Source organism: Gopherus evgoodei, chromosome 7 (assembly GCF_007399415.2).
Source record: "Gopherus evgoodei ecotype Sinaloan lineage chromosome 7, rGopEvg1_v1.p, whole genome shotgun sequence".
NCBI lineage: Eukaryota > Metazoa > Chordata > Testudines > Testudinidae > Gopherus > Gopherus evgoodei.
The window spans coordinates 95,014,359-95,027,950 of NC_044328.1; the positions used below are offsets into that span (position 1 = coordinate 95,014,359).

General features: G+C 40.0%; 1 protein-coding gene across 2 annotated transcripts in view; it reads left to right on the top strand.

The window, feature by feature from the left end:
* The first annotated feature begins 231 nt into the window (after positions 1-231).
* The window catches only part of LOC115655087 (histone deacetylase 11-like), a 68,620-nt gene continuing 55,259 nt past the window's right edge, over positions 232-13,592 (top strand). For both annotated transcript variants that reach the window (XM_030570178.1, XM_030570179.1), the window contains exons 1-3: positions 232-282; positions 6,019-6,167; positions 10,533-10,633. In XM_030570178.1, coding sequence (XP_030426038.1) covers positions 281-282; positions 6,019-6,167; positions 10,533-10,633 — 252 coding nt within the window. In that variant the 5' untranslated portion in view covers positions 232-280. The remainder of the gene's footprint in view (positions 283-6,018; positions 6,168-10,532; positions 10,634-13,592) is intronic.

Here is a 13,592-nt window from a genome sequence, read left to right on the forward strand (position 1 = left end):
CGGCCGGGCAGATAAGAGGAGATGAGGCCTGTGCAAACTCTTCTCTGCTCTCGGGGCAAGAGACTCTTCCACCTCACTTCTCCCTCCTCCCCCCCGCCCAGCGCTGCGCCCCGTTCCTAGCTCCTGCCCCCAGCCCAGGGCCCCGCCCCGCAGCCTTGCCCAGCCAGTGCCGCCCCATCCGTCCGGGGCCGGGCCTCTCATGTCTCCTCCTCCCGCCCGCCTCGGCTCGGCCCCGCCCCTCCCGCGGCGGAGCGCGGGCTGGCAGAAGGCGGCCGGGGGGATGTGAGTAGCTGACGCGTTCCGGGCGGGCCCGGGCCTTGTTAGACAGGCGGGGCCGCGGCAGGGGCCTCGCTCCCTGAGTCGGGGACAGTGCTTGTGGCGGCGCCGGGAGGGAGGGAGCAGACCCCGGGCTGGGGCTGCAGCGCCCCAGGCCTGGCAGCATGGCCGCAGCCCGCCGGAGACCCCATCAGGGCCCCCCATGGTCACTGTCTCCGCCCCGTAGGCAGGTGGGGTTGACTCAGCCGGTCCGGCGGGCACCGGCCTGCATCGCCCCGAGGGGCGGAGCCCGGCACGGTCCTTGCATGTGACGGCAGCGGGATTTGAACCAGCACAGGAGACGCCAAGCGCCGGCCTCCTGCCCAACCCTCTTCTCTTACCTGTCCCGCCTCAGGGAGACCCTCCCTTGCTGCTCCCTTCCCAGCTTCCTCTGCACCAGGTTTTCACCCCTTGACCACTCCAAGCATCTTTTTTCTGGAGTACCCCTCGCTCCGGAGTGTCTCTGTTTCCTCTCCCCAGTCAGTTTCCTCCACTTGTCCAACATCTGCCTTTTTTCTCTGACCTGCTTCACTGTAGCGCCACTGTTTTGTACCAGTCTCCAGCACAGCTCTTGGTGGAACAGCCTTTTTGCCTTGGTCTGCTTCATCCATTGGCTATCTGTTATAGCTCATCTGACCACCCATCTTTCCTCCATCTCATAATCTCTCTTTCCCTTAGTTGTTATTCTTGGCATTATTTTAACAGATGTAGTCAAGGTGAAATGTGATCAGTTTTAAAAATGAGTTAAAAGTAGTTTCAGGTACTACACCTGCTCTTGAATAGCTGTCCATAAATTATGTAATACATTGTTGGTGATTTTCAAGACCATTTATAATACTTTGTAACTCTGGAAAGAAACATGCAGACTTAAGGACCCACCCACTTCCTAAAGGTTTAAGTAATTTATGGAGAGCCCAAGAGTACCTTTACCAATTTTTGTGGTTTCACAGCAGGATGGACTGATTTCAATCACCATTTTTAATAATGATTTGAAATCAACAAACAGGAAACTTTGATTTAAATAATTGATTTTAATCTGTTTTTCCATTTGTACTTCTGATTTTCCTGAAGAAAGGTTGAATCTCATTAGTCAATAACCCTTAAAAGAAGTTGACGTGCAGCTAAATATAGCTTTTACACTAAATTTGGTACTTCATTTTGCTAAGTAGGATAACCATATCTATACACACTTATTTAAGCAGTGTATATAGCTTAACATACATTTATTCAGATTCTTAATTTTTACCTTTTTATTATGTTAGATAAAGACAAACGATGCATTTGTTATTTACTAGATTAATTTGTGATTTGTTCCAACCTGCAGTTGGGTGGAAATTGGAATAAAATTCAAAAAGCACAAAACCAGCATTTTAAAATTGTTTTTATTAAGTAAACCAAACTGTCTTACTTTTTTTCTTCTGTATCCAAAACATTTAAGTTATTAAAACATGTTTTGAATTGAACATAAATAATTTACTAATCGCAGGTATTATCGTAGTTAGTAAATTGAACTGATTGTTCCTGGCACTATGTTCTTCAATATTTTAGAATTAGTAGATCTCTTCCTCTCACACCTTGTCTTTATTCATAGACTAGAAGAGGAAAACAAGCTTTTATGCTTTTTAAGCTTCCATTTGGTTTCTCAACTTTGTATGAATTAGTCTTTGAAGTAAACTAGTTGAATATACTGAAAAGAAAAATATATTCTCTCTACTACTGTCAAAAGCTGGTTGTAGCACTTCAGCAAACTTTGGTTCCAGATGCTTAGCTTAGTTACTTTCACCAGTTCAGTGATTTGACTTTCTTTAAGATTTCGGCAGCAAATGTATTGCTTAATATTTTCTTTATTTAATGTATATGATTTTAAAAGAATCTAGTAAGTTTAGGCTTTAACATTAGTTTGCCATAATTTCAAATTTACTTTCAAATACTTTTCTTTTGAAAATAAGCAGTTAATTTACATAAAAAATCCATTTTTTTAAATGAATTTTCCTCCATCCTGAATTACAGCCATATTTTCCTGAGGTTTTTGTGTGTGTTTAATTTCTTTCCATTGTTATGTGAAAAATAACCCACATAGACAAAAGAGAGAGCTGATTATAAAAAAAAAATGGTGTCTGATTCTGGAAAGAACCTCTTCCCCTAATATTTTTCCTGTTATCTCCAGGAATTGTAGGTATTAATTTTAACTATAGTAGGTAAAATATTTTTAGATTGAGGTGTGATTTTAAAAAAATGTTCTTTTAATTCTGTAAGAGGTACAGTTTGTATGAGAGACAATGGAACAATCACAACGTGATTGTGTAGTCCTGACTCAGGAAGAATTTCTAACAATCTCTGTGAAGTTTTGTGTGAATCAAGATTACAGTTTGGACCCTAAATTTCCAGTGTGTTTTGTATTTCCGTACAATTTTAGGTTTGGTTGAGCATCTTTCCTTAGTTATATACTTAATGTGTAGAGACAGTACATTTTGACTTGTATTTAGAAACAAAACTTTGAAACTTGAGCCCAGTAAATCAAAATAAACTTTAGATTATGTCAAGTGAAAAATTGGACCTACCTTTTAAAATTTAAAATGGGTTAGTGTTTAATCAACTTGGAAAAGGGTGGAACAGGTAGAAATGGAACTCAGTTTTGTCAATAATTGAATTTAGTGCTGGAATGAGATAATGTACATAATCATTTGCATCTTCTTTGTGTGTTTTGACATACTGCATCATTCAGTGCTTGGACATGAGTAGGGCCCTACCAAATTCAGAGTCCATTTTGGTCAGTTTCATGGCTAGGAGTTTAAAAAATGAGTCACTATCACGTTTTCAGATGTTTACATCTGAAATTTCATGGTGTTGTAATCTGTGGGCCCAAAAGGCAGTCAGGATGGGAAGGTTGCAGGGCTATTGCAGGGGGATCATGGGTTGCCACCCTTAGTTCTGCCCTGTTCCTGGCAGGGCTGTTGCCTTCAGAGGTGGACAGCCAGAGAGGGAAGCCTGCTGGTGGGCACTTAGCTCTAAAGCCAATGCTATGGCCAGCAGCAATGCAGAAGTGAGGGTAGCAGGGTTTGGGAGGGTACGTTACCATATGTTTGGTTTTCTCAGCAGTCTCCCACCCAAGTCGGGGAGATGACAGCTGGAGCCATAGCCTCCCTGCACGGTTCTCTCAGGCAGAAGCAGCTCCATCACACTTCCTGCCCGGCTGCCAGGGAAAGTGGCCAAACATGCTGATGGGGAGGCACAGGGAGAAAAGGACAGAGCCCCTGTCCCTAGCAGGCCAATCCGGGGGTACTTGGCACCCTCCATACTCCTCTACGTATCACCTCTGAGGCAAGGTTTTGGAACTAATTAATAAACAGTAATAAGTCACCAGGAGCAGATGATGTTCATCTGAGAGTTCTGAAGGAATTCAAATATGAAACTGCAGAACTATTAACTGTGGTTATTTGACCTATCACTTAAATCAGCTTCTGTACCAGATGACTGGAGGATAGTGTGATACAGCATGGCCAGAGGGCAGCAGGAGAGTGTTAGCAGGGAGCCTTATTCCCTGTAAGGGGAGGAAGGTTTGCTATAGATTAACTAGAGCACCTGAAGCCAATTAGAGCACTAGCTGTCAGTCATGTGATTAAAAACCCCTGCTTCAGCCAGACAGTGTGGGAGTTGGAGCAGGAAGGTTTGGTTGGAGCAGAGAACAGTTTTGAAGAGAGACCAAAAGGAAAGTTTGGAGGAGTGCTGCGGTAGGCTGAGAAATCCAAAAAAACCCTAGGTAAGGGGCACCTGGTTTATGTAGAAGGAGGGCAAGAAGCCCCTTCACAAGCTGAAGAGCAGGAGAGGGAAGTAGCCCAGGGGAAGGAACTGCTAGTTCAAGTGGTTCACCACAAACCTCAGGGCCCCTGGGTTGGGACCTGGAGAAGAGGGTGGGCCCAGGTCCCTCCCTCTCCACTCCCCTCCTCAAGGACACTAGTAGGGTAATTAAAATACCGATTCTGAGGAAAGCAATGACGCCCTGAACCTTCCCCAAAGAAGAGAGAGTGCGAGACCCAGCATAACAGTACTGGCAATTTGCCATACTAGCTAATGTGATGCCAATTTTTAATAAAGGCTTCAGAGGCGATCCTGGCAGTTACAGGCCAGTAAGCCTAACGTCAGTTCTAGGCAAATTGGTTGAAACTATAGTAGAGAACACCATTATCAGACACATAGCTGAACACAATTTGTTGTGGAAGTGTCAACATGGCTTTAGTAAAAGGTAATCATGGCACACCAATCTATTAGAATTTTTTGAGGGGGTCAATAAACATGTAGACATGGGTGATCCAGTAGATACAGTGTACTTGGACTTTTAGAAAGCCTTTGACAAGGTCCATCATGTAAGGTTCTTAAGCAAAGTTAAGGAGTTATGAGATAAGAGGAAAGGTCCTCTCATGGATCAGTAACTGGTTAAAAGACAGGAAACAACGGGTAGGAATAAATGGTCAGTTTGTAGAATGGAGAGAGGTAAATAGTCGTGTCCCCCAGGGATCTGTATTGGGACCAGTGCTGTTCAACATATTCATAAATGATCTGGAAAAGGAGAGAAACTGTAAGGTGGCAAAGTTTGCAGATGATGCAAAATTACCCAAGAGAGTTAAGTCCAGAGCTGACTGCAGAAAGTTACACAGGGATCTCACAAAACTGAGTGACTGGGCAGCAAAATGGCAGATGAAATTCAGTGTTGATAAATACAAAGTAATGCACATAGGAAAACATAATTCCATTTATACATACAGAATGATGGGGTCCAAATTAGCTATTAATGCTCAGAAAAAGAATCTCTGAGTCAATGGGGGTAGTTCTCTGAAAACATCTGCTTAATGTTCAGTGACAGAAAAACTAATGGAATGTTAGGAACCATTAGGAAAAGGATGGCTAATAAGACAGTAAATATCATAATGCTGCTATATAAGTTCATGGTATGCCCAAACCTTGAATACTGCGTGCACTTCTGATTGTCTATCTGAAAATAGAAAAATTAGAAAAGGGAAAAGGTACAGAGAAGGGCAACAAAAATGATTAAGGGTATGGAACAGCTTTCATATGTGGAGAGATTAGAAAAACTGGGACTATTCATTTTATAAAAGAGACAGTGGGGGGATATGTTAGAAGCCTATAAAATCATGAATGAGATGGAGAAAGCGAATAAGGAATTATTCACTCTTTCACATAACACAAGAACCAGGGGTCACCCAATGAATTAATAGGCAGCAGGTTTAAAATAAAAGGAAATAGTTCTTCACACAATGCAGTCAACCTGTAGAGCTTGTTAGCCAGTGATGATGTGAAGGCAGAAACATAACTGGATTAAAAAAGAATTAGATAAGTTCCTGGAGGATAGGTCCATCAGTTACTATTAGCCAAGATGGTCATGGGCGCAACCCCATGCTCTGGATGTCCCTATGTCTCTGACTGCCAGATGTTGGGACTGGATGATGGGATGGATCATTGGATCATTGCCCTGTTCTGTTCATCCCCTGTGAAGCATCTGGTGTTGGCCACTGTCAGAATACAGGATACTGGACTAAAAGGACCATTGGTCTGACCCAGTGTGGCCATTCTTATGTTCTCAACAAGCCAGACAATGGCCCCACTGCTTAACGTGGGGCGAGGTCATTAGATTTTTCTTTACCAATCATTAGGAACAGTGATGGTTCTATTTTTTTTTTCCTTAAGGCCTCACAGAACTGAGCTGTATCATGAAGTTCCACCAACATGCTGGCCTATTGTATATTCTCCAGACTACAACATCACATTTATGGGATTGGAGAAGCTACATCCGTTTGATGCAGGGAAATGGGGGAAAGTAATCAATTTCTTGAAAGGTAACATAATGACAAGGTTACACTTATTATTCAACTTTTGTTTAAGTGGTGTTAAACTGACACTTGTGCAAAGAAAATGGAACAGAAGTAATTGCATGCAAGCTCTATAAACATTAACTATAGTTATTGCTAATATAGACAATAAGTGCTCTACATTACTGTCTGTCTTGCTTTCTGGGCAAACCATGCTTTTTTCTTTTTAAATGTATCACCTTTGTAATACTTGAGTGTCTGTGAAACCACAAACTTAAATCTCAGCAAGTTTAACTTGCCCTTAACATTTCTTATGTAAATTGAGGTCCATGCACTTTACACTGTTGACGCTCTTGCAAGTGAGAATTTAAAAACTGAGATTCTATCTGAGCTTCTTGGACATTAAACAAACTGCAGCAGTTTTCTTTAAAGCATGGTTTGCTCCACTGTCCTTGGCACTTTCTTCCCCACCAATATTTTGCCAAGAACTTTCCACCCCAGTTGTGGCTGCATTTCTGTGGTGCTGTGTGTATGTAGAGTGACACTCACATAATGATTGTCAATTTCACTCTGCCATTGGGTTTGAAAAACAGCAGGAAAAATAACTAGTTGGTTAATTTCATTCTGACCCACTGCTGGGCAAAACTATGAGCAACAGCAAAAGTATAGGAGCTGCCTATATAAAGACTCATGAAGGAAGCAATGCATTAGTAGGTTATTTTCAAATCATAAAAGCTAGAAACATCTTTAATGGTAGCTTAGCATGCAAAATTCCAATCACTGCAGAAAGTTCCCTACTTTTCAATAACAGAGGATCAAGTGAATTTTTCAGACTGTTCCAGAGTACTTCACAAACTGTATATGGTGGAGAAGATCCCAAATTCATGCCAATAAAACATTTATAACAAACCATATAAACTATTCTGCTTGTGCTACATATTTTAAAGAGAAATTAACATAAAATTGTTTGAGACTCTTAAACGTGTTTGCCTGTTTTCACATTGCATCACCTGTGAAGTTAGTACTATGAATTGAACTGTTGGACTCTAACTAGGGACTCTTGTGCTTGTGCTGATTCAGGTATAGAAGGCAAAGGCCCTATGTTTTTAGAGTGCAAAGCATCCTGTTGGTACTAAGTAAATTATTTATCCTCAGAACAGGTGCAATACAGGATGAAAAAGTGCAAGTATACCAGAGCTGCTGCATCCACATCTGTTAGAGTTCAGTCTCAATACTCATTTAATGTTTAGTCTCTCTGAGACTATCATAAAGAAGGCCAAATTAATGCCAGTTGACATAGGTATACTGAGAGACTGCCTTTTGACATATACTATCAAACGCTTGTCAGACACAGATGACCCCATCCACAAAATTCCACTTTATCAACTGACTCTGTTCGGTTTTTCAAACCACAATGATGTAATGAACATTTTGACATTTAATGTACTTAGTGTTCATTGTGGTTACAAACTGAATACTAAATGTTTTCTATCAGTACTAGATTACAAGGTGATGAGAGGGAAGATAAATTAATAAAAGATTGTCTTTATGGACTGGAAGCAGATGCAGTTTAGCGGTTCCAGTCACTATTTATTTTAAAGCTAATCCTGAAACTAAAACTGCACAATGACTCCAGTTCTACTGAAATGAATGAAAAAAATCTTTCTTTTGCATTGTGATCCTTGTAAACATGTGAAATACTTGACTTCCAAGGGGAAGCACCGAGTATGACTGAATGTAACTGGAGCATTTTGGTTGCTTCAGTCTCTCTTTGTAACCGTATCGCAGAAGAGAGAACATTCCACCCTGACTCTTACCACTAAAAAAGTTTTAATGACTAGCTTGCTGCATTAAATTATATATGGTGCGAATCTGACTTACTCTTGAGATTGCTGATGAAACCTAATATATTTCAAATTAAGTAGCAAATCACGTTTCAGGAAGAAGGAGACTAACTGTGGCTTGCATATATCCATCCCTTACTATTTCATAATGTTGTGATAATTAATGTTTGTAAAGTGCTTTGAGATCATCTGATAGAGGCATAAAGATTAGTGTGCTGAGAGGCACTAATATTGCTGTTTACACAAATTAAAAGTTCTGTGCAGAAATACTGTTGGGAATTTCAAATATAAGAATTAAGGTCAGAGCTTGTAAAACTTGAACACCTTTTCACCTGAGGACTGAGATTACTTGGCCGGGTCAGAAACACCTGTCAGACACCCCATGCCCAAGCCAGTGGCCCACCCACAGCCATGCCTATTGCATTGACATTGCCATATATTCATTCTTCCATCAATAAAGCAACTCTGCCTCTGCACATGAATTAAATTCTTCCCCTCAGGAATGCATTAAATGCATTCTGATATTCTCCCCAGTTAATGAATTCTGGGACCTTTCCCAGTCCCCTTCTTCAATCAATGAATCTTGACTTCCATCCCTTCCATCCCCCAATTAATGAACACTGGGGCCTTCTGCCTTTGTTGAGCTCCTCTGAGGTTGCTGCCCTTCTGGACACACTGGTGTTTCTCCCAATTCCTCTTCTTCATGTGGACACTTCTGCTTTTCACTCTCCAGTTCCTCACGGAAAAACTGATGACACTAGACTCTTCCCCCCCCCCCCCCATTCCCATTTTGTAGAGGAGAAGGGGCACTCTGTTCCCTGCATCCCCTGGCTGGAAAACTACTAGAGGCATTTTGGCTACTCTGTTCTGATACTTACTTCTCCCTTCAGGGAAGAAGTTATCTCCTTGGCCCTGCTCATCTAGAAAAAATTTCTATGTGAGCTGGGTGAATTGGCAAGGTGGGTTTTTCAAGCCTTGGTCAGTAGGAACACAGAAGTTCTACCAGTGCAGATTTTATTGCAGATATTCTTTTATACCATGCCAGTGGAAACAAAATCCATCAGGTTACATTCTTTATGCAGCTGCATTAAGAAAGCTTTTCACAAAGTGTAGTTGCTCATCAGACGCATACTCTCGTACTATATAATATAAACAATTATAGAGACAAGGTAGGTGAGGTAATATCTTTTATTGGGCCAACTTCTGTTGGTGAGAGAGACAAGCTTTCGAGGGTACACAGAACTCTTCTTCAGGTCTGGAAAAAGCTTTGTGTAAGCTGGAAAGCTTGTCTCTCTCACCAACGAAAGTTGGTCCAATAAAAAAAATTACTTTGCCTACCATGTCTCCTTAATATCCTGGGACCAACGTGGCTACAACAACTCTGCATAAACAATCATGTAATGATCACTGGTGTTATACTTTTAACAGCTGATCACCATAGATAAAGCATGCATAACTGTTCTCCACCATGGGCATTGCTTAGCCATCCCTGATGCACTGAAATGAAGTTTGGTGTACCATCCAGCAAATGTATCCACATGTCCCTGCTTGCATTAAAAATATCTCACTCACACACACACACCCATGTACAGACATCTTGGGGTGATATTTAGGAAAGCAGTAGTTTGTACTGGTAAAACTTAATTTTATGGAAGCCTATGGGCCACCAAATATGGAGAGCAAGTAATTGCTTCCTGGCTTCTGCAAATTAAATATCAGTAGGGGTTTGACAATGTTAAATGTAACAATTAAGCCTAGATGTTCATGTCTTATCAGAACTCCCTAAGTAATTATTATTCTTTGAATTTTGGTATTTCCTGCTCTGATGATTCAGTGAATTAAATGTCAGTGCTTGACTGTGGAATTTGCAGTAAAATATACACCTCTACCTCTATATAACGCTGTCCTCGGGAGCCAAAAAATCTTACCGCGTTATAGGTGAAACCATATTATATCGAACTTGATTTGATCTGCTGGAGCGTGCAGCCCTGCTCCCTCTACACCCCCCCCCCCCGAGTGCTGCTTTAGCATGTTGTATCCGAATTCTTGTTATATTGGGTGGCATTATATCTAGGTAGAGGTGTATTAAAGAATCAAGGTGAATAATTGCTGATACCAGGACCAGAGTTTTCAAATTGTATCCATGTTTAAGCTATGAGTGCCCTTTGGATATTTATTCTGGTGTTTAGCCTCATCTGTCTTCTATTCTAAAACCTTCACTGCCTACCTTTCCTTTCCAGTTTAAACAAAGAAATTAGCACTTTGAAATTATGAAGTGGCCTATGAGCATTATTAAATTCTTATTATTATTTTAGTTTTATCCATAAACAATTTTGTTATATTATTTATGTGATTAATAACTTGTGTAGAGTGTGTGTTTGAAGCATTTATTAGCACTTTGAATCAAAAGTCCATTTAATGGAAAGTACTGTAGGAGCTCCAACACCTACAAGCCAGATTCTAAAATTGTAGGGAGAAAAATTGGAAAGTTCAGCAATGCTGAATAACAGTTTTTTTCTTCCTCCTTTTTTTTCCCCTGCTGTTTCAGAAGAAAAACTAATTGCAGATGACTTGATTGTACAAGCACGAGAAGCTACTGAAGAAGATCTGTTGGTTGTCCACACAAGACGCTATCTGAATAAGTTAAAGGTGCTGTACCCACTGGTTATCTTTGAAATAAACTTTTTGGAATTTATTTCTGCGGTAGATGTCCTGCCACTGGCATAATGTTGCTTCCTTCTTCCTGGTCAGTGCCTGTTAACGAACCAGCAAATTCCAGTTCAGCAGTTTACCAGAGGTATATTCTGGATTTTCCCTCTAACTTTTTAACTCTTATTCAGAATTATTGTTTCAAAGTCAAACCTCTGTTTGTCATAGTGCACAACATTTAAAAGCTTGGTGGTAATTGTTGAAATTGGTACTGGAAGTCGAGTCTCTACATTAGCAGAATTGACAAGCTGTCAGTAATCTTGAGATTACGTTGGATACAGACTAGGGCCTATATCTTGAGGTGAAGGTGCAACTGAGCAATAGTGCCACTAAGACTATTATTAACTGTATCCTAAAATATTTTCCTTCCTTTCCTAGCACTAAGTGGCAGCATAAATGAGATCTAAACATAATCTAGACTAGAATATTTCTGTTCTGTATTTGGGGGAAAAAACAGATGATACCATATAGTGATGATAACGCTATTGCCATTCCACTTTTAACTCTGGAGGCTGTTAAACAGAAGCTGTTAAAGCTAGACATTTTTAAATCAACAGGTCCAGATAATTTGCATCCAAGAGTTTTTTAAAGGGCTGGCCTAGGAGTTCACTGGACCATTACTGTTGACCTTCAATAAGTCTTGGAACAATGAGGAAGTTTCAGAAGACTGAGAAAAAGCCTATTTTGTTCTAATTTTTAAAAAGGGTCATTTTAGGCCTATCAGCCTGACATCACTCGCTGTCAAAATAATGGAGCAGCTGATACAGGACTTGATCAATAAAGGATGAAAGGAGGGCACCATGATTAGTGCAAATCAATATTAATTAGCTCCTGTCAAGCTAAGTTGATGTCTTTTCTGATGAGATTATACATTTGGTTGATAAAGGGAATAGTGTTGATATAATATACTTAGACTTCTCTAAGGTATTTGACTTGGTACTGCACAACATTTTGATTAAAAATCTAGAACAATATAAAATTAACATGGCATACATTAAATGGCTTAAAAAATGGCTAACTGAGAAGTCTCAAAATATAATTGCAAACAGGGAATCATCATGAAGCAACTCTGTTTCCACTGGGGTCCCACAGAGATTGCATTTTTTATCATTGACCTAAAGAAAACATAAAATTATCACTGATAAAGTTTGCAGATGATACAAAAATTGGGGGACTGGTAAATAATGAAGAGGACAAGTCACTGATTCAGAGTGATTGGGGTCACTTGGTAAACAGGGCGTAAGCAAACACTATGCATTTTGATACGCATAAATGTAAATGTATGTATCTGGGAACAAAGAATGTACGCCATATTTACAGCATGGGGGATTCTATCCTGAGAAGCATGGAGTCTCAAAAAAGATTTGGGGGTCATAGTGGATAATCAGCTGAACGTGAGCTCCCCATGTGATGGTATGGACAGAAGAGCTAATGCAATCCTGGAGAGAGAGAAAAAATCAACTGAACCAGGTTATTTGAAATTTTTAAATAATTAAGCAATATAATCATGTTAAGATATATACAAGTATTTATACTAATACTACAAATACAGATCAGCAGAATGAGTGCTATACATTTTTATATCAGGAGGTAGCCATGTTAGTGGCACCTTAAAGACTAACAGTTTATTTGGGCATAAGCTTTTGTGGGTAAAAAAAACACCTCACTTCTTCAAATGCATGGAGAGGAATCTGAAGAAGTGAGGTTTTTTACCCATGAAAGCTTATGCCCAAATAAATCCGTTAGTCTTTAAGGTGCTACGGGCTCCTTATTGTCTTTATACATTTTTATAGTTGTTTCCAGGTTCCTTTCAATATCTTTCTCAGCTGTAGTCAGTCTAAAATTGAAATATACAGAAGACAGCTATATGCTGTAATATATATATGCAGAATGACTACTAACAAAGCAAAACTTAATGAAGTTGTCCTATAATTTCTCTGGTAGGTTTATCTGAAATGTAGATAAAAGTCTTATAAATACCTCTGAGACAGAAGCATAAGCCAACATAAATCTTTCCATTTAGCTTTTCTGTCTAACTTTGATTCTGAAGTTATATTCTCTTCCCTCATCTCCTTTGAAAATCTGCTTTTGCTGCCTCTACAATGTTGCCCATGTATTCCATTGCCTTAGCTTCATGGCTAAAGTCCTCCTCAGTGCCTTCCTCCCCTCTTGCCATGACCATAGCCTTTCCCTTTGGCTTCCCATGAGCTCTTCAGATTCCAGCATGTCCAATAAGTCGCTTCCTCCTTTCTCACTTGAGCTATCATTGTTTATTATACAACCCGAAGGACTAGGAGCATGATATAATTTACCAGCGACAGGGTCCCTCCCTTCCAAAATGTTTAGAGCAACACAATTGATAACAGACATATAGTCCTGCAACTGTTGGTACAAGATGTTTCTTATTCATAGCTCCTGGCATTTGGGACAGCTTTTCTTTGTCTCTAAACTTAGATTTTCTTTTTCTTAAAAAAAATTCCTATTGAAAATGCCTTTTAAATACCCTTATCCCTTTACTAGAATTTTTTGTTTTAACTTTGTAACTATATTTTCTCTGTAAAGCATTTTGGAATAAACTTTTGTGGAAGACAGTGGACAAAATAGTTATATTTTAAGTATATCAGAAAAAAATTAAAAGCCTAAAAACAATTGGTAATCAGGCTGCTACCAGCCTCATTATAAAATAATCTTGTGTAGAATGTAGATTACCCCTCAGCATGGTAAACAAATGTACTGTTGTCACAGAAAGTGTGGGAAGAGGATTAAAGGCTCTGGGGGAAGACTGAAAATATAGAAGGGAAGATGAGAGAGACTACGGTGCTACATATACTATGGGTGCTGGTTTTGCTTTACAGACGTGTCACCCTAAAATGTTCATAATCAAAAGCAATACTTTCAT